Source organism: Labrus bergylta, chromosome 11, assembly GCF_963930695.1.
Source record: "Labrus bergylta chromosome 11, fLabBer1.1, whole genome shotgun sequence".
Lineage (NCBI taxonomy): Eukaryota > Metazoa > Chordata > Actinopteri > Labriformes > Labridae > Labrus > Labrus bergylta.
In genome coordinates, this window is record NC_089205.1 from 12,520,867 (window position 1) to 12,548,468 (window position 27,602).

General features: G+C 43.9%; 1 protein-coding gene across 1 annotated transcript in view; it reads left to right on the plus strand.

Annotated features, from left to right (window-relative positions):
- Nucleotides 1-27,602, plus strand: part of mecom (MDS1 and EVI1 complex locus) — a 132,824-nt gene that overhangs the window by 92,104 nt on the left and 13,118 nt on the right. Inside the window, exons 3-9 of the mRNA XM_065960056.1 lie at nt 14,807-14,941; nt 21,266-21,368; nt 21,471-21,584; nt 22,407-22,518; nt 22,659-22,806; nt 22,939-23,092; nt 26,139-27,528. Coding sequence (XP_065816128.1) covers nt 14,807-14,941; nt 21,266-21,368; nt 21,471-21,584; nt 22,407-22,518; nt 22,659-22,806; nt 22,939-23,092; nt 26,139-27,528 — 2,156 coding nt within the window. The remainder of the gene's footprint in view (nt 1-14,806; nt 14,942-21,265; nt 21,369-21,470; nt 21,585-22,406; nt 22,519-22,658; nt 22,807-22,938; nt 23,093-26,138; nt 27,529-27,602) is intronic.

Below are 27,602 nucleotides of genomic sequence, written 5' to 3' on the forward strand. Positions count from 1 at the left end.
GCTGTGGCCACAGGAATGCAGTCTGCCTTCCTCGCCTCCTTCCTCTCCTCCTCGTCTCCCGGTCTATCTCTCATTCAAGTCTTCTCTCGTTTCCTCACCTCTGTGCCTATACCCTTCGTTCTCTCGCTCTCTCACTCTCTCTGCCCTGGGGCGATGACTCCGGCTCTTCTGGGAAATATCTGATTAACACTGAGGCCTTTTTTTTTTTTTATAACCAAGAAGGCTGTCTCCTTTCCCTCCCTTTTCCTCTTCATTCCTTTTTTTTCGAGAATTCAACACCCTCCTGAGGTTAAGCAAGCATCAGTCAGACCTTTGCTTGGCTTAAGAGAGAGGTACAAGACAGACTCTCTGTTGTACTTAAATGGGTGGTGATGACACATATAATCCACCTTCAGCTGGCCTCATGGGCATCACATCTACGCAGATGAAATGTAACAATTTGATTATAGAAGCAAATGTATGTGGAGGATAGTTGTCATAAAGTACAACCATTTTACAACACTTTGATTTAAAGCTGATATTTATAATTGAGGACTATTTGGGTACAAATGATATGACTTAAAATTGGTGATTTTACATCTGTGGAGCTGGCAATGTTTTTACCTGAGAATTTTAAGTGGCCATTTCTCTTACAAAAGAACCTCTTGGATCAGGCGTCCTTATAATAATACTCTATAAAAGAACGTAAACCAACCGTCAGCCAAGCATCTCTCTATTTTTGTAGCTCTTTCACAATAGCCTTTTCCCCCTAACGACCTGAAGTACAACCTACAAGAACCAAAGCAGAAGGCGCATGTTCGCATTTTTAATTCTGTGTCATGTAGTTGAACATTTTAATAATCGTATAACCTGTTCTCCTAGCATGACACATTGTGAAAACCATCCATGAAATGTAGTTTCAGGAGAAACTGAAGTGATGATAGTAAGTGAGCTCCGGCCGGGCCTTGCTTGGCTCTCGAGTGGGAAGGAGGCCATTGTGAGAGCAGAAGAGCTTTGCAGCCTTCAAGGCCCTGACACACAAGCACTTATTGTTGTCTTCCCCTCTCCATATAAGTCAAACTAAGCTGACTGAATGTACTTGACCCTTCACCCACTCCCTCTTTTCTCTCACACTCCTCCACTCTTCCTCTTCTCTGCTCCTCTTCTCGTCTGCGTGTGGTCTCGCTTTAGCCACCTGTCTCAATTACTGTTAGATTGCCTGCTATACTAGACTCACGTATAATTGAAATTGGTTTCACATACTACTTGAACCAACACAAAACAGTGAGTCCCCCCCCCCCCCTTCCAAGACTCCAGAATTAATTTTGCTATCATTGAGGCCTGTGATCCCCAAACTGATCATGAATTTAAAAAAAACCTTAAGTTATCTGCTAGACAAAGTGATGTTAGCTGGAAGGGTTCAGAGTGAGAAACAAGATGATGAAAAATAATAATCAAGATTTCCAAATGACTTCAAAGTAAAAAAAAGGGGCATTTCAGAGAGGATTCACTGTACTAAAATGGGGGTGTTGACAGGGCAGCCGATAATGGCAGCTGATTCCCTCACAATGTGCCGGACAAAGATTCCAATCAGCTATGTCCTGTCTGTGCCAGTTTTTATTACGCTGCTCACTGTGTTTAACTCTTTTTCTTTCTTTTTTTCTCAAACTCTGTTGTCCTCAGCCAGCCTCCTGTGCAATTACTACCCAAATACAAGTCATCTGTCATTTTGCCATGAGGATTTATTCTGCACCACATGTTACAGAGCAGAGATGTCTAGAATACTTCATAATGAATTATTGTGTTGTCCTCAAAGAAGTCTGACCTTGTGTATTTTGCTGCCTGTAAATAGTTCTGTTCAGACATGTCATGGTGTCTATGTGGGTTGTGGATTATAACTCAGTTTAAGTGTGTCGTCTTCTCTTCATGGAGGGCCAGACAGAGTTAGTTAGCCGTCAGGAAATGAGTCAAGTTCCTGCTAAAGTGAGGATGATGTTCAGAGGAAATGACCATAGATGACCAACTGAAGAAGAGTGATGACTGAATCTGGGAGCATGTGTACGTGTTTGTGATCTGATTTCTAACCACGTATGGCCAAATGGAATCTTTGGTGTCACAGAAATACAGAATAATTTCATGAAACAAGAGCACTCTGACTCACAGCCTAAAGTTCAGAGTTACTCATTAAAGTTCCTGAGATATATGTGATGCACACAAGAACCATTAAAACATCTGAGAATGAAATGGGTTCTGCTGCTGTGGGGAATAATCAAGCTTACCTGCATTTCTCCAAGATAGCTTTTTTATCCACACTAGGATTTTTTTTCTTGGATTATTGTTTATCAATGCACAGGTGTTGCAAAATGAAATGCTGCACTGTTTGTGCTATGACGAGGTCTTTACTCACGAGCATCTTTATAGGCTGTTTTCTGCTAAATAAAAATCATATTGTATAAGAACTGTTAAAAGCTTTTCGTATGCTCAAATACAACATTGTGTTCCTGACAGAGCTTTGAATTTTGTTCCACTTCAAGGTACACAGTTTCTTTTGCCCCCATTGTTTTCTGGTTTTCCTGTGCCTACTTCTTACATTGTGTCCACCAGCCGCCATGCAGGTGGGCAGCATTAGAGAGCCGAAGGAGGAATGTTGATCAGATGAGATATGGTTGTGGGTCTGGGTGCAAGCACCAGTGTGTGAGTCTGTGGATGTTAGTGTTATTTCTAATGTGTGGCGGATCATTTGGTCGGCTGCTTTAAAACAAAGGGCTCTGGTCGAGTTTACTCCCATGGGGAGGCTACCTTTGACCAAGAGAAGGAGAGAGAGAGAGCGAGAGAGAGAGAGGGAGAGTGGAAGCACGTAGCTTGTTTGGTTCTCGAACACTCACTCCTCCACACTGCTTTATGTAAGGGTCAAAGTAGTTAACTAGTGGCAGGCGTTCAGATGGGTTTGCTCTGACTTCAAACAGAGCACATTATGGCCGTGCGCACTCACAGGATATTGCACTGTAAGACCACTGAACATGGTCGGGTTAGAGAGAGGAGGCTTTGTATCAAGCCCATTAGAGCCCTAAACCCATACTAATGAAGCTGTTTCCTGTACAAACGGAGCGGCTCAGGGGAAACGGGCTCTAGCCTTTAATAAGACCCTCTCCAATCCCAGTTAAGATCCTAGCATCTTTTATCTGGGCACTGAGTGGGTTACCACTGGTTCTAAGCAGAACCTCCGCTTGGAAAAGTTAATTACGCATGATTAATGGAGCGTTTTCCTTCCAATGATATCTATGACAGCACAAAGCTGTCGTAAGGCTTGTCAGGCCCAATTCGAGCTGAATAAGTATTTATGTGATCGCATGTGATGGGCCTCCTCTCACCAGCACCAGCCCTCATCAATCAAGCCCTACTGCTCGCAGTAGTGGGAAATTGGTCTATCAGTGCGGCTGCCTCCACCCCCCCCCCCCCCTTCCCCACTGCCACCGCCACCACTGCCACCTCCCTCCCTCCCCATTCAATCAGGCCCGAGGCTACAATGCTTCTTTAGCTCTTACTTCTGACCAACGCAGGGGTCACGGGGGGGGGAGAGTGGGAGCCAGAGCCGAGCCCATCCATTACAGCTCTTGTTTCTCTCGGTGGCAGCCGGACGACGGGATTCTATTAAGAGCTCCGTCTATTCAGCACTGAGATTACACCAGGGCCCTCTCTCTGAGCACACCTCACCACCAACCCCCAAGCCCTCACCAAAACCCTATACCCACCCTAGGGGCCTTACAGCCCCCCCACCAACACCACCGGCAGCCCACCGCAGCTTGGTAGTCCTTCCCCTCCCTTCCTTTTTTACACTTGCCACTGGACGTGTTTTTTTTTTTTTTTTTCTTTTCAGGAGCCAGTGTGACAATAATCATTGAGAGAACAAGAAAGAGTGAATGAGACAGACATACAGACACTGGGAAATACCAAGAGCAAAATGAGAGCAGACACTTTGACCTGAAACCTTTTTCAGGGTTTGTTGTGGACACATTAACTGTCTGCCTTTTCTGGACAGCTTTTGGCCTAGAAGCACTGCCACACACATTCTTGCTCACAGGGATTTAATGCTTACAAACACACTGTCCAAGCCACAAGTGTACCCTCTCTCTCTCTCTGTATAGCAGAAGACATACAGCCACACCTGGCTTAAAGACCAGGGCGCCCACCACCACAGTATAAACACACTTAGATGGGGTAACATCACAAACACTGCTGCAGTAACGTCGTAAACACCCGCCATCATCGGCTCATTCCCCCCGCTCCTCCTAAGTATAAGAAGCTCATTTGTCTCCTGCCAGCATGAAGAGACTCTTCATTTACTTAATATGTGTTAGCACTTGAGAGAGAGAAAGAGAGAGAAGTGCTGGTGGGGTCGCGGCCCCTGCTTGGATGGATGGGGGTCTTCCCGTCAAGGAGAAGGCGAGAGACAGCGCTCCTGTCAAACAAACAGGAATTTAATACGTTGTCTTCTGTCGGGCTGTCCACAGTGTGTACATACTCTCTCAGGTTTGATATGAATAAGACCCTCTGTCTTATAAACAAGTGGAGCTTAAGGTGTTCATCAGGGATAGAGAGTTGAGGGTGTGAAGACGGTAGAACATTTTCTCCTTCGATGAGAGCCTGCTGAGAAGATGGCGAAGGAGAGGAAAGGAGAGAGGGAGGAAAAATAGAAAAAGAAGGTGGAGATGAGATTAGAAGCACCCAGAGGATGAAGTTAAAGAGAAGAAGAAAAAATAGGAACGAAAGAGAGGCAGATGCTTGTCCCCGGAGATGGCGGAGGGCATCCAGGGTGGGGCTGTGTGAGGTTTACTCTCCCAGTGTTTTGCTGCATGGTTTGGGGTTGGCAGCCAGCGTGCGGGTTAACAGGATCGGAATGCTTCTTCAGGGGGCAGCGTAATCAGCACCAACTTCCTCTGATTCAGAGAGCACAGGCCTCGCTCTCCAGCCTCTTTTGTTTCAGCCGGACTCTGCTGACAGCACGAAGGAAGCAGCCATCTGACAGGCAGGGGAGATGTTAAATGTGTATAAACAGCATATCCAGGGAGCGAAAGAGAGAGAAAACGGACAAACTTCGGTGCGACTAATGTGTCCGTGCATCGATGTCCGTTTGGGCCACATGTGCGCGCACAGATGTGCACACTTGTTTGTGTGCCACGGTGATGTTTTGCACCCACAGTGCTGGCCTCTCCCAGTGGAAAACATGCGAAGATGTTGTCTGCGGGATACTCAGCACACGAGCTCCGTGCTCTGTCGGGCCAGTCATCTCTAGCTTTTGTCTTTGTTAAATGTTGTGTGACAATGACATTTTACAAAGTGCCATCTAGATAAAGAAGTGGATTGAGAGAGGAGGGAGGAGGGGGGGCTTGGATAAGAATGGTGGTCTGGTCATAGTTCAGCAGCCCTTCATCACTGCTGCTGCAGCCCCAGATATATCCCCTCTCTGTCTCTGCAGCACTCACACACACACACCTTCATCACTTTGTCTCTCTCTCACCCCCATAAACTCATACACACCTCATACGCACACAAACACACCTTCATTCCATCGCTCCAGCTCTAGATCCTCAATCGATCCTCACAGCACCCCCCCACACACACACACCAGCAGACACCTGCAGGTGATTGATCCCCAAATCAGTCCCTCACAAACCCAGTGCCGTAAAAACCATAACAACTCATCATAAAAGCTGATTTATCTTCACCTAGCCCAGGGCCTCACAGTTGGAATATTAACCCAAAAGTGTATGACACCAGAATGATTGGTTTGGAATTGAATAAACCTTGGGAGTATTGACGCACATATCTGATGGCTCATATCAAGTCTGACTGCTGAAATGTGCCCAAGTGAGATTGCATTGTCTGAGGATAGAGCCTTTCGCAGATCTCCACACACACACAAATGCATGGAGAACTTTAGATGGAATACTTGATGTGTTCTTCTCTGTGACTTCCTGTATGCGCCGGGGATGAGGAATAACTTCTTTACCAATAAAGCACCTTGAAATGTATTTTGCCCGATTAATTATCCTACATGCTCTTTTTAAAAACCAAAATGTGAGAACTTTTATATATATGAGGGATCAGGGTTACTGGCTACATCTGTTGGGTTATTTGATGTCATTTTGCACAAATATGTCCTAAAATTGAATCTGGGATTTTTGCATTGTGATACACGTTATATCAGTGGAAAATGTCCTCACATTTGGAAATTTACTGACAACACTTTTCCTTTATTTCACCTTTAAGACTAGCATGCACAACTAGTGTAGAATAAATGACCAAAGGGTAAATACATTTTATTTAGAGTTTAATATTTAGAGTTTAATATATCAAATATCTCCTAAAGTGTTAAGAAATCATCTACTATATGACCATGAATCTATCAAAAGAGTCCTCGTTGTAAAGACATTTTTGTTTTGTTGTTGTGTTTTATTTGTTTTCCTGTGTGTCCATGCATGTGTGTGTTCCTGTATAGGAAACAGTGCCCAAACCACATTTTAATGAGAGCGTCGGTCTGAAAGCCAGAAGCACGGCGCACTGGCAGCGGCATCGGCATGTGCCCTGTACTCAGCAGAGCAACACGCTCCTGGTTTAAATATAATCCCAGCCTAACTCAGGGGCCTCTTTGATGCTACTGAAAGCCAGTGAAGCCTTTAATGGGAGCCACTCCGTGTCCTTGTGTTATGTGTGAGCCGCTTGCCTTCTGCTTCTTTTTTTAGGGCTGTTGCAACTGATTTGTTGTTTTCCGAGGTAATTTGGACTTTAATCATGCCCACATACACTGAGCTGACCTGTGCCGAACAAATAGTGTTGAACTCCATTTGTCTGTGCATGTGTGTGTGTGTGTGTGTGAGACTGGTCAGGATTTCCTTTTTTAACACGATGGACATACTGAACACACTTCCACAATCGGTTTACACTTTGCACTTACTGAACCTTTTTCACTTTCTCACATTGCAGAACTGACCAGGTGTAAATAACTCCCATAACTACTTTTCATGCTTTAGATTTCATCAACTGAGTTAAAACATAAAGGACTTTTTTTAATTAGGCGGAAGATAAACACATCCTATGCAGAATAGGATTAGCAGTTGTGCTCATTCTTTTGTCCAAGAAGTAAAATCATTGGTATCATAAGGTAAGCTGTAGATGTAACACTAAGGGCAAACACTATATTTTCTTAATGTCAAATTAGCATGCAAACAACTCTTCTATGTTCTCATTCTTTCAAAAGATCATATCTGTTTCCCTTCAGTTAAGATTCTCTTTCCATGCTGGCTTCAGGATATGTTCTACCTGACATGGCAGCATTCTCTCTGATAACACTGAACAAGTCTTCCGTCTGTCTGATATCCGGCAACATTAAAATATTAGCCTTCCAATTGGACACACGACATGAAAAGCAGATTGGCGTGATGCCGCGGCAGAGCGCTGACTTTAAACGTGAGAAGAGAGCTCAATAAAGGTAATGAATGTGTGATCCTTGAACATCTGAAGTGCCGTGTTCGGTTCCTCCCGTACATAAAAAAGCTCTTTTAAAGATGATATCTATGAGCGTTTTAGAGCCGATTTGTTCGCCCTGCGGCCACAGGCAACATGCTCTAATTACCCCCCCCCCCCCCCCCAACCCCCTCCCTGCTCACTTTCTGCGCTGAGCTGGAGTGGGCCAGAAAGGGTTGTTTAAGTTTCCAGCCTGTCCCGTGCGTATAGGAGCTGTGTGCCTGCTGAATTTATGCTTGGAAAACGTGACTCTTGACCCCTGTGCAGCTTTATCGCACCCCGTGGCCCACATACAGTGTGACCCTGTATGCAGTGACTCTGCAGAGGAAGTGTCTGCAATTACCACAGCCTGTACTACTTTCTGTACATCATTGACACCCCCATGCTCACCTACCCCTACCCCCCCCCCCCCCCCCCCCTGCACCTTTTCAAAGACCCCAGACTCACTAGAGCCACACTACAGGCTCTGAACAGAACAAATGCTCAACACCAAATCTTAAATTGACTTTTTAATGTTGCTCATCTTAACTTTTTACTTTCGACCTTTTCCACCTGATGATCGATTGATTATCAAAAGTAGATTACTCATTACTTAAATATCTTTTAAGCTTGTCTGGTTCCAGCCCTTGGTCAAATACTGTCAGCACAAGAAACAATATGTAATTAAAAAATGTTAACCATTATATATCACATTGATTTCAATGAAAGATCCATGATTTTCATTGATGTATGTTTGTGTTTTTTAAAGCACATTCTCCGGCTAAAAAACATAAGGAGTATTGTGGCACATGTTGTGGGGATACCATTAGCCTAACTGTATCATTTAATGTTCTACCACTAGTGTAATCTTGTTAATCAAACTCTTTATTGGTCTGCAGCTCAGGTAAAAATGCCTTTAAATGGTCAAAATGAAAACAATACCTTTTATAGAAATCTGTCTTACACCTCCTTCTGAAGAGGAGCTCATTAGCCTACTTGTCATCCCTATCAGTCCTGTGATCACCACTTTGTTCAAATATTGTCTTGTGTCTATAAAACTAGTTAAACAAAAAATGTCTTTCCTTTTCGATACAAATGAAACCATGTCCCTAAACTGGAAGGACTTTTCACAAAAACAATTATTGTCGTTAAGATGAATCAAGTAAGGGATTTGTTAATATATCCATGTATGCAGTGCTGTTACCTGTCAGAGCAACAAGCTGTCAAAGACAATCACAGTGAGGGCCCACAGAAAACGAGCGGGTGCTAATTCAGCAAACAAGCCGGGCCTGCTCCTCACAGGCCCCAGCATTTGTCAAGAAATCATCCCTCTCTCTTTCTTTCTCTGTCGGAATGCCTGGCTGACCCCCGGCAAATGAAAATAATCCAAAGTAATTAGAAGTGAGCCGCTCTGGTCCTGAGAGCCCCCGGGCGGAGGGGTAAACATGGCGGAGGGGCCGGGAGGGGCCAGCCCGTGGAAGAAGAGGGGATAGAGGTGGAGGTGGAGGTGGAGGTGGAGGGGGGGGGGGGGGGTTGGGGCTGACCTTGTCCACATAAAGCAGTGATTTATGAAGTGCAGGGCACAGCAGCAGGGCTTCTGTCTTCTCCCGCACAACCAAATTACTGAGGTGGAGATTAACACGCCGCTCACAACGGGCCTACTTCCAGAGCTGGGGAAATTCTGTATTTACATTTTCCCCTTTCATTTCCGCTGCTCTGTTTTAATGCTAATTGGACTATGGACACCAGGTCTATCCTTTAGTATAAGGACTTAAAGTTGCACACGGGCAATTAATTGTGCACTAATCTTGGCCGATGGTTGCCTTAATCAAAGTAAAAAGTTGCAGAGTGTTGTGCAAACTGCAGGATAACCGGTCGTTTGAGCTTTGAATGAGGTTTTACAACTTGATTGAATCGGCCCACATTTAGGCAAAATAAAATACGCAGGGGGGCCGTGTGTATACAGAGGCATGATCGAGACTTAATGCAGCTTTTCGCCGGTGTCAATGGGCGGTCTCGCAGTGAATGGTGGAACTATTTTATGTGGGTTTGGCTGCGATATTTTCTTTCTCTCCTCTACTTTTTTTTCTCCTTTGCTTTTCGCTCTCCTGGAGGATGTGCTGGAATGCAGCGCACAGGCCGAAACACTGTTTCCATGTGGCCCCTCGGATGCAGCAGCACAGAGGCTCGCTCTGGCTCTGCAGCGCGCGCGCGGACTGCTGGAGTCAGTTTGCAACCCACGCGGGAATCCCCCCTCTTCTCCGGCCGGTCCCATATGACAAAATCCAAATCTCTTTTTGTTTTTACGCCACAATATTAATACTGCAAAGATATTCAAACGATTAAAAAAAAAAAAAAAAGAGTCAGCCAGTGTTACAGCCGTGAAGCTGAACCTCAAGTAAAATATGAAGCTTTTTGATCATAAGAATTCTCTACTTTCATTTGTGCATTGCTTTTTGCGTGACTTCACTCCTTAAACAAACAAGAAAGCCGCAAGCAAAATAAGCATGGGCCCATTTAAGCAATTTATCCTCCTTTCAAGAATTTCACAGCGCTTAAAAGCCTCGGCACTCCACATTATACGCGCATGCTGTATGTTTTAAGAGCCCCTTTAAATAAGTATGAAATGCTGTGTGCCATGATATAGTCGAACTAACATACCCCGAAGCCTGCGAGTGTTTGGTTTGTAATTTGTTGATAAACAGCTTTTCCACACCGCTATTTATGCGGCAATGTCCAAATCATTCTGACAAAGGCATGGCATAATTCAGATAAAACACACCTTTTTCATCTCAGCACATCACAATGTGTTTACGGTGGATTGTGGGGGGGGGGGATGAATAAAAAATAGATCTGTAGCCTACATTGCAAATCACTCTCGTGGCTTATTAACAAATGAACAAGTGTTTTATATTCAGCCCCATCGGTCTTTTTTTAGTACATTTATGTGCGCTCGTTCAGGTGATTATATATTCAAAGTCATACAGCTGAATCTTTCATGTCTCCATCTCGCAATTTGACGCCTTACTGTGGAGGTTTTTGTGCCGCAATTCACACAGACGAGAAAGAAATGACCCCCAATCATACAATAAGTCACAAAGCTGGCTGATCGAGCAGACTGTTACAGAGGGAGATGTAAGCTGCAGAGCTTTCAACATGAACTTAATGAAATTAATAAAGGCCCGCACGTGATCCCTAAAGAAGTTCGATTCTTGTCTTCTTCTTTTTTTTTTTTTTGTGGCTGTAGGGGTCAGTTTACTCACCATCCTGGCAAAATGAGACCCTCAAAGCATTTAGAAAACTGCATCTGATACAAAAGATAACAGTGTTATCTGCTAACATTGTAAACGTTGAATTTAGCCCACGTTTGAGTCTTGAAGCTTTTTTTTTCACTTGCTCAAAGTTTTCAAATGTAATGAATGTAATTCTGTTCAGTTATGTAATTCATCCTCAAATGTCCATCACTATTTAATTGTCATTTAGTCATCTGAAATGTTCAGAGATGTCTCAAAAGTCCAGTCCAGAAGAGCGCGCCCTCTCCTGACAGGGGAAAGTACTACATACTCTCCTCACTTAGCCAGCTTAAGAGGGTCCTGTTACTGTTAACCCAATTTACCCCTGGTGATACCACAAACCCCGCGTGTTTATCCTCCTCTTTTCAGACATTTCCTCCTCTTCAGAAAAGAGCTCTGGCCCCTCTCTCTATCAGGATCCTCGATCAGAGCCGGAGAGGCCGTGAAGCAATCACTTTCCCAGATTACTAGTATTTAATACACAATGCATCATAAAACAAATCCCTCATCCTGACAGGAAGAAAATAGAACAGCTCATTCGACTTGAGCTTTCCCAATTTATGGCTAAATTAAAAAGGCTTCCAACAATGGACAAGTCGAGGGGAGGCAGGAAATCAATGACCGGGCGGACCGGGGTCCCTCCTCGGTTCTCAAGGAGCGCGAGACGATGGGAATCGGTGGCGGGGTCCTGCCTTATTTACACATGATTTTTCCTGTCCTTCCTGCACATTTGCTCCGCGATTTCGTCAAACAATAGGCATTATCTGGGATGGAAGGTCAATGTCACAGCGCGAGGCGTTATCCATCATCATCTGCTCTCATCAGCCAAAGCCCTGTCCTCTGCAGCTTTATGAGCTGCCTAATAAACTGCGCTGTCCGACTATCAGGACGTTTCTTTATTATTCTATACCCGTGTCTGTTTTATTCAAAGCATTAGGTTCGGATTTAAACTCCCAAGAAATAAAAACGAATCAACATTGGGGTTTTTTTTTTCTACTCCTTAACGCTGTGGGAAGCAGGTGCACAATGGCAAGAGTGGTGGACAAAGTACATACTCAGGATTTTAAACTTGTGTGTCTGAAGATGAAATGCTCTTTCTCTCAGATTGAAACTAATGTTATAAAAAATAAATGCGCACTGCTGATTTTGTGCGCGTGTTAACTGATGAGCAGAGAGATTTTGGAAGGAGAGCGCACAACTCACACCGTGCAGCTTTTTTTTTTTTTTAAGTCAGAGAGTAGCAGGTGATTAGGTCAGTGTTTCCCAAATTGTGGTTTAGGGACTTTCAACGGTCCTGGTGGAGTTTCTTAGAGGTCCCCTGGAGGAACACTTAGTTGATACATGCCTGCACAGATAGAGCAAGGTTTTTGTTTTTTTTACTTAAGTTCTTACTTTTGTGTTGTTATATCGCCTCTCTGCATAAATTGTAGCCATCTTCAAACAAATTAAATGTAAACCTTAAGGTGAACAAGAGAAAAAACGGCTTTATTATTCATGTTAATAACGTCATAAAACGCTCCATGAACTGTTGCGGCGTGTTGTGAGAAGTTGAGGAACACGTGGATAATAGCACTTTGATGCTTATGTGGCTTCATTAAAGTGTGCTGCCTAGTTCATCCCTTTAGAAGCCCCATCCCGACCTCTCCCTGACCCCGCTCACCCTCTCCAACCCCGGGCCCCTGTCACTTTAAAATTTACTGCGGAGAGGAGTCGCTTCCGACCGGGAGACAGGGGCAAGGACAGTCCCGTGCTCTGTGCGCCAGGGATGTACGCGATGGATCCCCTGTGTATGAGACAATGCGTAAAAAGAGAAACGAGTCCAGGACGCGTTTAAAGTAGGGGGCGATGCTTGAAGCCAACCCCCCTCTGAATCTCTCCCTGCTATCATCTAGACGACACATCCCGAGTGGCTGAGGAGGGGGGGAGAGGAAGAGAAAAATGAAAAGTTGAATGGCTACCAGAGGACACCTGGGTGCGTCAGGACAGGAGGGGTGACAAGAGAGGAGCGGACGAGCACAGCGAAGCGCACACACTGAAAAGTTGAGAGCAAGTTGATGTTCCGGAGGTGATTTAGTTCCCAGTAGCGATGTCTGGGAGACAGTGAGAGGACATCTACATAGTCAGCGGTGTCTGTGAGATCATATAGCGGGAGAGGATCTACTTTTTTTTCTTTTTTTTTTTTTAAACCTAGCGCGCGGCGTCTGAGGGACAGTCGCTCCGGAGAGAAGTCGACTCGTCCAGCGGCTTGGAGACCCGAAGAGACACCGGCACCGAAAACAACAACAGAACACTGGTTCGTTTTAATGCCAAAATCTGGAAAGCGAGCATTAGACTTTTTGTGTTGTTCTTTATTTTTATATTGTCGAGTTTTATCGATCACATTTTTTATATAAAACCAGAGTTTTTATCACTTTTCCTCGGTGCTAAAAACGCACTTCTTATTCTGAGAGGTTAATCTGCCTCATGCCGGTGTTTTAACGGTAAGAAATGAAGAAAACTTTGCAGATAAACACCAACGTTTGTTTTGCTGAAGTGTTTGTACGGAGAAAATAATCATCCCATTGTTCAGTTCGTTGTAAACTAAGTTTGAAGACTAAAATCCATGAAAGGCTGTAGAGTACTTTTGCAGGGTGAATGTGTAGATGCAGTGTTACTCCAGACAAAGGGCTTTATGCAAACTAAATATTTATTCAGTGGCCGCTCATACAAAAGCAGAAAGACACATTTGTGACCCCGAGAGAGAAAGAGAGAGAGAGTCCGCTTTGCATCGCAACAATCGTCTCCGGCTTCATAATTCTTATCGCTCGCGGTTTCCTGCAATTGATTTGTTTCCCAGTAAAGTTTACTGCTGCAGCATAATAAATATTAACACGTTACAACAACGTTACAGCGCTTACTGTTCGTTTGGGGGGGAAAGTGTATAAATGTTTGGTACAAGCCATACAAGTTCAACGTTTTTTTAATTTGCATAATAATTCACTTCATTGTTTTTATTGTCATTTTCTTCTTCAGATGTTGACGAGCGGTGATTATTTATGGGATATAGTCAAACACTTCGTTTTTAATTTAATTTAAGGTTTAACTTCTTCTTTTTTCCGTTTTTTTAAAAAAATTATTTATTTGTGATTGCAATTTAAAAACCAAACTAGAAAAATCGATGCAGTTTTTTTTTTCGATGAACATACATTTACAAAAACGAATTCAAACCTGAGCTGAATTCCATTTTAATCGAGCTTAATTTGGCAACGAGTTTTATTCATTTATTTATTTATTTTGAGAAAAAAATATAATGTTTTTTTTCTGTCCATATATGTTGATAATATATCAATGTTTCTTTTCTTTTTTAAATTATATTATCTAAGTTTAGTTATACCTAAACAAATTGACTTTATTTTGAAATACACAAAAAAAATACACTGAATTTACTGACAATTCAATATAATTTACGTTTTACTTGTAATGGAAATCACATCATTTAATGAAAGCCCACTCATGGGAAAAACTATACAGTATAAGGCCTATATAATATTTTTTGCTCTGCTTTTATTGCGTTTGTTGTTTTTATTTTATGTTATATGAAGTTACAGGAGTCTTCTACAAATATTGTTTTAAAAAATAAGGAAACAAAATGCTCAAAATATTTTTTAGATAAAACAAAATTTGGAGGACATACACTTTGCTTATACTCCACCCAAATTGTGTGTGTGTGTGTGTGTGTGTGTGTGTGTGTGTGTGTGTGTGTGTGTGTGTGTGTGTGTGTGTGTGTGTGTGTGTGTGTGAACGTGAGTGTGTGTGTGTGTGTGTGTGTGTGTGTGTGTGTGTGTGTGTGTGTGTGTCTGTTTGTGTGTTTCTTTGTGTGTAATGCACCACAGACCAGCTCCTGACATGTGGGAGGTATGTGGTTAGTCAGTGTTTGGACACAGTAACCTGGACTGATGCTGATCAAAGTCTGATATCTCTCTCTCTCTCTCTGTCTCTCTCTCTCTCTCTCTCTCTCTCTCTCTCTCTCTCTCTCTCTCCCCTCCTTGCAGATCTTGGACGGGTCAGGCCATGTAAAATTCTGTGTGGATGCCAGCAAGCCAGATATCGGGAGCTGGCTGAAGTACATCCAGTTTGCCCCTGCGGCCAAGCAGCACAACCTGACAGCGTGCCAGATAGATGATCAGGTATGTGGAGACACTCGCAGACCACCTGGCAGAAAACAACCTCCACACCATACAAGACGAATATGATCTGAAGACAAGAAAAAAAATACAGGGACAGAGAGAGAAAACATGTGCATGACTTGATTTTGAACTCCCACACGATGATGTATCTAAATCTGGCTGTCTGGATCAAGTGGAACTGAGAGTCATTCAGATCTGTTAAAAAGCTTTTGTTAATGCCAGAAGACTTCCCCGTATTTTAAGACATCTGTCCTGTCTGTGTGCTGTGGTGTTAAAAGGTGTTATAGTGATCTAAGTCAGATAGTCCCATGAGCGGCTGGCCCACCCTGCCTTTATTTCACACACACATACAAACACATATCTCCTCCTGCAGAGCCTCCTTGCTATCTGTGTGGGGTTTTCTTTCTATAATTGTGCTCCGGCTTCTGCCGTGCGAGGACCACAGGGCAGGATCAGAGGCGGCCCGCCAAGATGATAGTTCCGCACACTTCCCGGTCACGCTTGCGATATAAACTCTTAGATATGCCAGGAATGTCACAGTCCTTTTGCTGCTCACCTGGCTGTGCAGAGAGGTGCGTGTGTGCACACATGGGGGCCCGTTCACCTCAGTAATCCAAGCGCCCTCTCACACAGACGCATGCAGCAGAGCAGGCAGACAACAGGCTCAACTTTATTTGACATGTGTATGGAGAATACCATGGCTTGACCAAAATAAAAAAAAAACATAATCCAGCCTGCATGTTTGTCATCACTTCTCACTGGTGGTCCATCCAGATTACTTGTTGAGTGTCTCCCTTTGAAATAACAGCTAAAAAAAACTATAGAATTACAGTAGCAGCCATGTAACTCTACATGGCTGCTAATTAAGGTTGCATTTAGTTTTGTTGGACCTGATATTATTTGGAAATGTTGAAAGTTACAAATTCAGAGATGCTCAGATCTCCTGCTCTGACTTAAGCTAAATCTCACATGTCTTGCACTAAGCAACAGGCCTGTGAAGAGAGAGGCAGATAGCCAGTGCTCTTTTCATGAACCCTAATAGGAAAGCAGAAGAAGAGTCTTTCCATAAGTGCTTCTTTCCCTCTCTCTTTTAAAAGACACACAGAGACAAACAGGCAAAGGGAGAGCTTCCCCGAGCTGCCCTCTTCACGAGGTGTGACTTGCTGTCAACACTGTGGTTCTGCTCGGGTTGCTGTGTAAGGCTCCGACAGGTCACGGACATGGCTATGATGAGGCGATTGTTAAGTATTACACACTGTCACAACAGAGCACAATGTGCCGTCTTTAAGCCTTCCGGCCAACATTGGTGTTTTTGAAAACACACTGGAGTGTCCCACAATGCCTGTCTGTAGGTGGAAAATGAATGGACTAAAGAGGGTGGTCTTGTAAAGCTGCTGTCAGTTTCTGGGAGTGTGTGCGTGTGTGTGTGGGAGTGTGTGTGTGTGTGGGAGTGTGTGTGTGTGTGTGTGTGTGTGTGTGTGTGTGTGTGTGTGTGTGTGTGTGTGTGTGTGTGTGTGTGTGTGTGTGTGCAAAATTATGAGCGCTGTTTATCTCCATGTGTGCACAGACCTTTATGTGCAATGGCTTGTTGTGAGTGTGTGAAGTGTTTCATTATGTGTTTGGAGTGTGTGCACACACCTGTAACTGCCTGTGTTTCTACATGTATGCATGTGTGAGCTTTAGTGGGTAGGTGTGTGTGTGTGTGTGTGTGTGTGTGTATGGTGTGCATGCGTGGGTGGATGTATGCCTTTGTGTGTTTGTGTGTTTCTGTGTCTGTGTGTGCATGCTCTGCAGGACTGTGAATTGTTCATTGCGGTTCAGATGGCTCCCCATGCTCCTCATTGCGAGCTGGAAATGTTCAAACACACACTACCTGATTCCAGCAGGTTTTTACAGCCACAGAGAACTGCTGAGTCTAAACCCAGCCTGAAACCACACATTACACACACTCGCCGCACAACGTGTAGCATCACCAGGTTTTCTCAGAAGGGCCTGACCAAGCTAAAAAAAAAAAGGGCTTACATACTCTTTGCTTGGCTGAATCTTCCCTCAGAACCACATTTAAACTGATCCCATCAGAGATGACTTTGCTGCATGATTTATTTCAGGACAATGTCGTATGACAGCAATTTCCAGGTGTGTCAGTCGTTATTTGGGCCCTGCTTCTTTTCAAACACCAATTTATTCCTGCCAGTGTGAGAGTTAAACCGGCCTCCGTGCTCTTATTTCTGACCCAGTTCTGTTTATCATAAAACTTTATGAGCAATCTCAGGAGGGTGAGGGAGTTTAGAGGAGAATAAATGTGTGAGGAGAGAGAGAGAGAGCGAGAGAGAGAAAGCCTGTTTTGTCTTACTGATGAAATTAATCCCACTTCTCCTTTTTTCCTCTCTGTTTCTCTATCACCATGCATTTGTTTCTAGTCAGCCTTTCTACGTTGGCATGAAAGATGAATGATCAAGCACCTAGCAAGGAAAAATCAAGCCTTGTTTGTCACACAGTCTTTAAAGGAGTCGCTACTAAAAATGTTTATAATGTTAGAATCAATCATCTGTATACTTCTCACACACCTGGCATTTAAAATGAGCTACTTTCTTCACAAATTCAATAAAGTAACGTGAAGAAACATGTTTAAAAGGGTGACTTAAATGGCTCCAAAACATTGTGTCACTGTTCAAATTTCACGAACACATGGTTATTCTAAAATTAGGCGCATGTATTTAAACTAAACTAAACAAGAGTAGCCTTTATTTCTATGACCTTTCAGTTTCTTTTTTACTGCTTTATATATTTGACACTGTAAAGTGGAGAGCGACAGGAAGGAACCGAGAGGAAGGAGATGGCAGGTGTTCAGTTTGTGACTCACACTTCATTCTGCACTTCATGCAACATGCTGTAACCTGTACATTTCAAATTTGTCCTTTAAAATAAAACTGTAGAAATAAAAGTGTGTTCAAATGCAGACATTTGCTACGGGCACCACAATGGATTATCTTTGCCTGATGTCCTCGTGCACTGTGCATCACAGCCTGAGCGCTATACTCGCGTGGATCCTTTCCCGATCAGCATGTTTTGTCGTTCAGATAATTAGGGCAATTAGCGACTGAAAACCCTCAACTGCGCTCCTCACTCGGCTGATTCGACTGAAAGCAAAATGGATTAAAAGTGTAATTAACATCATCCAAACGAGGCCCTGAAGAGTCTTTCATAAGACAGTGCAGACGGATATGAGTGTTAATCTCATCCGCTCTATTGATTCTCGCTCAGTATTGAGTGGGATGAAGTGGCCGAGGGGCATATTAGCAAAACACTGACAGTCATTCACTGTGTAAATACACGGTGGGGGGAAAGCACGAAGGGATTGTAACTCACTGAGATAACAGATGGAAGCTTTTTGCAGTTACTAAAAAAATGCTTAGGAATTAATTTTTAAAAGAGTTCAGATTTTTTTTTTACTTTGTGTATTTTTGGATGGAATTAATTAAAACAGAGACTTTTTTTTGATAAGCTTCTAAGACACTGCTGTAATATTTGTTGTGTTTCAGTGTAAAGCTTGATTGCGGCTCTAGTGCATCTTTCTTTTCCATCATTTTTCAGGCGTTAAAGTGGCCTGAAGTTTTTTGCTGAAGAGCACAGCCAAGAGTGAGAGTACACTGTGGCCGGACGGCGCGAGCCAAAGACATACCTGTCCAATGAGCTCTGTGTGAGCGAGGAGCCGGCCAACAGGGTGTGACCGGGGGAAAATGTGACTGTGTTTACAATACTAATGACTAATGGTGTCAAGGTAACAAGGTAGTCCGATTATGTAGCCGCTTATCCTCTTATGGTTGGGACCTTTGACAGAGAGGGAGAGAAAGAGAGGTCAATAGGAGCGCCATAAATTAAAAGGCAATAAAGACAGAATACATTAAATATTAATATGATTATGATTAAATGGCAAATCATAGACTGCAAAATGAAGTTTCTCTTTCTTCTGCTACATCTTGTGCAGAGCAGACCAAAACATCTGCATTCATTAAAAGCTGGACACAAAAATCTCAAGTCTATGTCTTAAAAATAAACAGTTTTGTTTGCAGTTAGAACAAGAAACAGCCTTGATGCTTAGGGGAACGGCTTTCTCAGTGTGAACTCAGACACCCTTGCTATCTTATCTACAGACTAACATGTTATTTTAAGCCACTGTTACACTGGGGGGGGCGATGTTGGTTAGTGTGCGAGTGTGTGTTTGTCATGCTCAGGGTGACCAATCTAACCCTGTGTGTGTGCTGCCACGCACTGAGTCTCTGCTTTTTTGTTGTTGTTTTGTTTGTGTGTGTTTTCACTGTTTATCTGCGGTGGCCCTGTGGGGGGAAGAGGTGGAGCTTTTGGGGGAATTCCCCTTTTATTGGTAAGCACCCTCCTGTGCCTGCTTGTGTGTGCACTTATGCCGCCCCCCCCCTTAAACACAACTACTACTGCAGCAATTACAGAGAGCCAGGGCTACAGAAATGTTTATTGATCCCTGAAAGAGGGGGTCAACGGTCAGGCACAGGGCAAAGTGGATCTCTGCTGCTATAGTTTGAAAGACTCACCTGCTTTCCCCACTTCCTCAATATGTTGTCCTTAATTACCTCTTGTTCGCAGTAAAACGTACTAAAATTACAGACTCATAGCTGCACTTCAGCATGAACTTGTAGTCCTGTATTTATGGACAAAGTGGTTTCGACAGTGTCCATTAACTTTAATGTTCCGAGGCCTTCGTCCGCGCCCTGGTAGCTGTCCAAAGAGCCTCCCTCCTCAGCCTCGGTATCAGTCTCTCAGAACGGATTCCCTGCAGACTCACATGTCTGTTTGAACTGCAGTCTGATTGTTTCTGAATCACAATATTTGTGTGGCCTTGTAGAGGTGACGGACACAGGAAAGAGTGTGTCTGCTTGTGCATGTGTGCATGCGGTGCTCTCTGCAGTACTGTGCAGATGTGTGTTTATGGTGTAGATAGAGGTTAGAGTGGGGCATGTCAGCGATTAAAGCTCCTGTTGGGAACCCCACATTCTGTTCCCTTTGTTCTTTTCATTAATGCAATGGGGTTCTGCATGGCTGTTGCTGATCTGTGCTGAATTTATCTTCAGCTAGACAACAAAACTTCAAACTTTCTTGGGACCTCAGTGTTTAATTAATGCACAAAAGCAGATTTAAAAGTCATTTCATATTTATTTGAGTTCTACTCTAATGACTCAAGTACAGGAGCTTCCTGTGCTTCAGTGAGACACAATGAAGGTTGCCACAAATCTGTACTGTCATACTTACTATCATATCATTTCCCAGAAGTTTGAACAATGACACAAACAATTATAGCATATAATTCATCATGATGTCCTCTTGTTACAATGATATTCATAGTGAGTCTCTACGGAGCTTTGGAATGCTGTCCATGAACTGTATACCTGTGACCCCTTTACTTCCCAGAACCCCCCCCCTTCTTATTGCATTTCTAATAAATTCCCACATGGTCATTGTCATGTCGATGCGGCAGAGGAAGGTAATATGTTAAACCTCCAAAGCATGCCAAAAATAACGCCAAGACTGATTGTTTTACAGAGAAAGGCCATTGTGTGTGCATGGGAAGCACCACAGTCTCAGGGTCTCTCAGCTGATTCTTTCAGAAATGACTGACCCTCCAAACACACAGCTCTAGTAGGGACAGAGTGTTTTCACCTATATGTATTTCAGAGAATGAAATCTGTACGATAGCTATTTTTAGCCTAGAAATACTTCAGCTTTGAAAAGACGTGGATGTAAGTACAATTTTAATTTTAAGATATAGATACACGATGAAGTGTCACTGATAAACTGTTATAACAGTTGGACAATTTCATTCATCTTACAAATACTCAAGTTGCACGGTGCATTCGTATGTTTTCTCTCCACACCTTTGTTTTGGCGCATCTTGTGTTTGTGTGTACATGCCTGAGTGTACAAAATGTATGACACGGGTTATTTATTTTACAGTGAAATTGTTTGTGCTTTAATTTTGTTTTCATTACTATGGTAATTAATTACCAGTTAATTAGCGTGACTGTTTTTATGTGGAGATCCCCCTTGTGTGTGTACATGTGTGCATGCATGAGTGCCTGTGTGCGTGTGTGTGACAAAGAGCTACACCAAGTGTCCTCTGCTGGTTTCAAAAAGTTGATAGCTTAACCTTAATTAACAAGCAGAAACACACAATATAAAAAAAAAAAAAAACATCTGCAAAATCTTTACTTTCGCTCGGCAAAATTCCTCTTTGTATAAAGTTGTGTTTGAATTTTGTACTGAAATGTGATCGCCCCTGTGTGTGTGTTGCAGATCTTCTACAAAGTCACCAGAGAGATTTTCCCCGGTGAGGAGCTGCTGCTTTTCATGAAGGCTGAAGAGTATTCATGTGATACCATGGCTCCGGATATTCATGGTTAGCACCACAAAGCCACTCACACAGACAGTAACCCACAGTTTGTCACCATTCACTCAAATGCATAAAATGCTCGTATGTCTCTGTCTTTGCACGTTGTAGAGGAGAGGCAGTACCGCTGTGAGGACTGTGACCAGCATTTTGAGTCCCGTAGCCAGCTGTTGGACCACCAGAAGCAGCCGTGTGGGATGCCCCCCTCCTCCTTCCTTAACCCAGGTTTGACTTTATTATTTTTAGATAGGTGGGTTATTTACATAGCATTGTTGAGTGGGCACTGAGGAGTGACATAAGAGATGTGTAGCTGAGCTGAGACAATATGACACAAACAAATCAAAGCTTATCTCCTTCTGGAGCCACTGATCTTACAACAATTCACTGAGGGGAGCTCCGATGGCCTAGCGGTTGTGTCGCACGCTCCATGTGCAGATGCTGTGGTCCTGTCCCTCTTCAGCTGTCCCATTCAATAAAGGCAAAAATGCCCAAAAAACAACAACAACAAAAAAAACAAAAGACAATGCGCTGAGGACAGAAGAGTTGGCAAAACATGTATAAATTGTGTTTCATTTCATACAGGTTGAGACTTATATAGGATGTCCAGGTCAAAAGTGAATGACCCGTGCTACACTGTAAAAATGTACTTATCCCACATTGTTTGTCCAAGACTTCACAAAGTGATATGTATAACCAAAAGATTATGCCTGATTTGTATGAGGCTGGACCACAGACACAGTAATTGACCAGAACCTGTGGCAATGCAAGTCATTACATTTCCCCCATGTAATCTATGTAATGGAATAGATTGCTCTTGAAGACCGCACATACCTCAAGACAGCACAACTCTACAGCTCACTGCTACACCCAAACACGTCATTCCCATTTGACATGAATTTGAAGTTAACATGTAAGCATTTAAATGTGTACAATTGAAACATAAATCTAAAATACAAATGGCATAAAAACCTCAAAGACCATAACTTTTTTAAACAGATCCTCAGGATGCATTTAACCCTTCTTGCTTTACTTTTTCATTGTATCTAGGAGGGGACGGTGACTTGAAGGGCCAGGAACCTCAAGACTTGAGACCCCTCCACATGTCCCATGGTCTACTTGAGTGTAAGGAGTGTGACCAAGTCTTTCCTGATGTCCAGAGGTGAATATGGAAAGCTGACACACTCCAACTTGTGATCTTCATTCATACACATATAATAGAGCAGAAGTTGTCAGACAACAATATGGCACAAGACACAGTTCTTAACCCAAATGTGTGTTTAATGCTTTCGTTCCCTTCAGTCTGGAGGCCCACACCCTGTCCCACTCTGAAGAGAGGGAATACAAGTGTGACCAGTGTCCCAAGGCCTTCAACTGGAAGTCAAACCTGATCCGGCATCAGATGTCTCACGACAGTGGCAAGCACTATGAATGTGAAAACTGCTCAAAGGTACAGTGATGACTTTTGCAGGATGTGTTGCACTTTTGTCTCTCTGTGTCTGCATTTCACAGGAGGGTTTTCATTTATTGAGAAGAAGATACTAACTCCCTCGAGTGTCTGTCTGCTTGCTTCCCCCAGCAGGTGTTCACAGACCCCAGTAACCTGCAGAGGCACATCCGCTCGCAGCACGTCGGGGCACGGGCCCACGCCTGCTCTGACTGCGGGAAGACGTTCGCTACGTCTTCGGGCCTCAAGCAGCATAAGCACATCCACAGCAGTGTCAAGCCCTTCATGTGTAAGTCACTAAGACCCTACCTATGTAAGTCTCCTCAGTACGTTATAATAATAACAACATAATGCTTGTGACTTGCCTTTAAGAGAGAAAACTGATGTTATGTAAAAATACATTTTTATCCTTCCTCAGCTCCTTCTCAAGAGTCAATCATGTAATGTTATACAAGAATTGCACGTGGGATTATGTTGTAGTTGTGTTTAGATTGGCAGATATTTTTCTTTTAAGACAGAATTGTATTTGAATCAGCACTCTCATGTAGTGCTGATATGGTCATAACAGCATTTAAGATAGCATGTAATGTGACTCAATCCCACTCAGTCTAACCCTTCTATTGCCTCTCACAGTGATCCAGCATCACCCACAGCTAACAACCTTTTCTCTTTTTCCGCTGCTTTCTCACTCACACACACACACATTTTTTTTCTTCTGTTCCTGCTCGTCAGTAAACCTTTACTCCTGTGAGACCCAAACACACTGTGACCTTTCACAGTTTCGCCAACCTCACACTGCAGATCTGATCTCCTTCCCCTAAAGCGTTATGACCTTCACCCTTTGCCCCATCTCTCTTTCACTGACCCCTGCAGACCAACACACACAAATACACACCCCCCTTGTCAAACAAACACGCACTTATATGTAATATTCATAGGTCGGATCGACTGCATCTCAACTGCAGACCTCTTGACTCCTCTCTCCCCTCCACCTCATGCTGCACCATTCCTCACAAATAGCAACCACATGTACGGCCCTCTTCCTTGTACAGCTCCTTCTGAATAGGAGTCCATTTGCCGTAATCAGCAGAAAATATGCAGGTTTAAAAACAATTAATGGCTGCCTAAGAAAAGAAAGAAAAAACAGAGCTGCGTTCAAACATGATGGCTGCCGGAGAGAGACTGTGTGTGTGTCCCAAGTGTTTGTTTTTGTGAATCATCTTGTAACGCATCTACATGTTTCTAACAGTATTGCACTGAATGCGCACATGATTTTGTTTGTATTTTAGTGCACGCAATGTGTCAAGGATGTTTATCTATGTGTCTCCGAGCTGTGAAGAACTCAGGCCTGCTGGATTATTAATTCAGACTCTCAGCTATAGGCAACACTTAGCCACGGCTATCCTCTCAGGAATGTGTTTATAATATATTTTTGTCCGCTTATTAAGAGCTGATGAATACAAGAGTGTCATAAAAAAAACATCTCACACTTAGTGTGTCATCTGGTGCTGTTAAATGTCAGTACTACATGATTAATGGTGAAGATGTTTTTTTTTTCTTCTTTGGCTTTACTCTTTGGCATATACATAGAATCTTAGTGTTAAGTTATAGTTGCATCTTTCCCTTATACACACCAACTGTAAGGATTTAACAACATATTGACTTTTAGAAATGACTCTGTGGGTGACACAAACAAGTAGTGTGCATAGAATGTACCATTCAAATTTAGACGTACCTATCCCATAGAAATGTCTACTTCACAGCTCGAGCTGGTTCCTCAAAATTAGCTAAAAAGAATTCAGTTAAAGTTTCCAAATGTCTTCCTCCTTCTTGCAAGACACATGCACAGCTTCTCGAGAGGAAAATCATGTGTATAATCAAAGGAATCAAGCACTCGTCCCATTTTCCCAGATGTTTCCAAAATGTTTACAACTACCTTTCAGCCCTAATTGTGTCAGCCAAAGCCAAGCCGCAAAATGCGCTTTATTTAAATTTAGTTTTCTGCATCTATTCATTAGAATAGACTTTTTAATAAGATTACATTCCCTCTTGGCTTTAGCGTTCAGATTTTGGCGTGCTTCTGGGATGTTTATTTAAATGTGTTTCCACAGTCCGTTTTTTTCCCCGCTCTTCCTCTCAATCCCCTTAAATTGTCTCTTGTGCACCTTGTGGCTGGAAGGCATCCAAAGTATGCAGAAGCGTAATCACAGTGTGAGCCTAACCACTTCCTTATCCTCGTTTTGAAAATCAAATAACAATGTGAGTGAAATCAATCATCCACGGCTAACAGCTTTCTGATATTATCAGATGATCAAAGATCAGCTGTAGTGTAGCAGATCTGTAAAATATCCCATTATGCAGGATTGGGCCAGGAACATCTTCCCCCTTTCATAAACTGCATTCTTGACTTTTATTAGAAGGGCAAGGGAAAGGAGCATGGGAAAACAGTAAGTAATCAGCCATCATCCTGCTTTTAAAACTTAACAAATCATCCATCGGTAGTTGATAATGTTGACAGGCTAATAATGGCGATAGATAATGTCAGGGGTTGAGGTTTTGTCTCATGGTCTGGGTGTTGCCACTGAACATCTCTCAGGGTCAGACAGAGCTACAGACAGGCACACTGCAGTCAGCTGTGGGAAGGTCACTTAGCACGGAACGACAGGGACTCAACTATGGGGAGAAGGTGAGGGGGCTAAGGGGGTGACAGGGGAGGCCCAGAGAGGGAAGAGAGGCTGCAGAGGACGTGAGACCTGTCCCTGGGAACCGGACTGCAGGATAGGATTCATTCAACTCGGCTTCCTTCACAAACTTAAAATAGAGCCATTGTACTGCATGTGGCTGAGAATGTGTGTTTGTGTGTATCTGTATGTCTGCATGCTTGTGTGTATTATTCAGTTACTCTGTGTTATGTGAATATTTAAGAATGTGCCTGCATGTCTGTGTGTGTGCCTGTGTGTGATTGTTTATGGACTCCCTGGGAGCGTCCCTGGGAGGACAATGGGGCTGGAGATGCCTGGGAATTTGGTTTGATGTGCAGGTGATGAGTGGCAGCAAATGACTCACACCGTCAACCAAACTTATTCTCTTACAATGCCAGGATCTGGACACACCTCGCCCCCCCCCTTTTTTTTTTGCTTGAAAACTATTATCAGGATATAGATGGGAACATGAGGATAGTATTTGTGCTGCATTTCCTCTGCCTTAGACTGAGTCAGCCGGAAAACATGTTAACTGGAGCTGTCATGTCATGTGATGCTATTTTGTGTTATGTCTGTGCGTGTGTGTTGTGTTGCATACTGATACGTCCCATATCTGTCTCCGTGTCTATGCAGGCGAAGTATGCCACAAGTCCTACACCCAGTTCTCTAACCTGTGCCGCCACAAACGCATGCATGCTGACTGCCGCACGCAGATCAAGTGCAAGGACTGCGGGCAGATGTTCAGCACCACATCCTCCCTCAACAAGCACCGGCGCTTCTGTGAAGGGAAAAACCATTTCACAGCAGGAGGATTGTTTGCCCAGGGTATGCCACTCCCTGGTGCCCCTGGCTTGGACAAAGCCGCTCTGGCAATGGGCCACAGCAGTGCTGGGCTGGTTGATTACTTTGGGGCAAGTCGCCACCACGGCGGGCTTACCTTCCCTGCTGCCCCGGCATTTCCCTTCAGCTTCCCTGGCCTCTTCCCCTCTGGACTCTACCACCGGCCTCAGCTCATTCCTGCCACCTCTCCTGTCAGACAAGCGTCCCATGCATCCGTCGGGCCTGGTGGAGAGCTGAGTAAGAGTCCACTGCTGCCCCCAAGCCCTGGGGTTCAGGAGTCCAGAGAGCTCCTTAAGGCACTTCGTAAAGATGGTGGTTTACCTGGCAACCACATGCTGGGCTCAGAGCACCATGCCCAGAGCTCTTCATCTTCCACAAAGCAGCGGAACAAGCAGAGTGACCAGTCCGAGAGCAGCGACCTGGATGATGTCAGCACACCCAGCGGAAGTGACCTGGAGAGCACATCGGGGTCAGAGCTGGAGAGTGACATGGACAGTGAGAGGGAAAGGGGGGCTGCGAGAGAAAATGGGAAAGGCCCAAAGAGAAAGGCCAGTGAAGGAGGCCCTCAAAGCCCCAGCCTGACTGGAGGCAGTGCTGCTAAAGACTTTCCGGGCCCTGCGCTCATCCCATCCTCGCTGGACGAGCACACAGCTGTTACAGGGGCTGTAAATGACTCTATTAAGGCCATTGCCTCCATTGCCGAGAAGTACTTTGGCTCCACAGGACTGGCTGGCCTGCAGGACAAGAAGGTCAGCTCTCTGCCCTACCCCTCTATGTTCCCACTGCCATTCTTCCCAGCTTTCTCTCCTCCAGTTTACCCTTTTCCAGATAGAGACCTCAGACCTCCAGGCTTAAAGCGCGAGCCACAGTCTCCGGCAGAAGACTGCAAGAAGGCCCAGGGCAAATCGTCAACCGAGTCACCATTTGACCTCACTACTAAGCGGAAGGAGGAGAAGTCTGCTGCCTCTGCCCCCTCCAAATCAGAGGCGCCCAACTCCAGTGGTCAGGATCAACCGCTGGATCTGAGCCTGGGGACAAGAGGCCGTGGTTGCAATCCGAGAGAAGAGGAGACAAAGAATAACATGGGTTATGAGGAGGAGAAAGCAGTGGTGGAGATCCCGAAAGCTGACACTTCCTTGCAGCATGCCAGGCCAACTCCTTTCTTCATGGACCCCATCTACAGGTATTGTTATTCCCAGTAGCTTAATTAACAAACATATTGAGTTTCTAAAGTCATTTGAATATTTTACAAGTTTT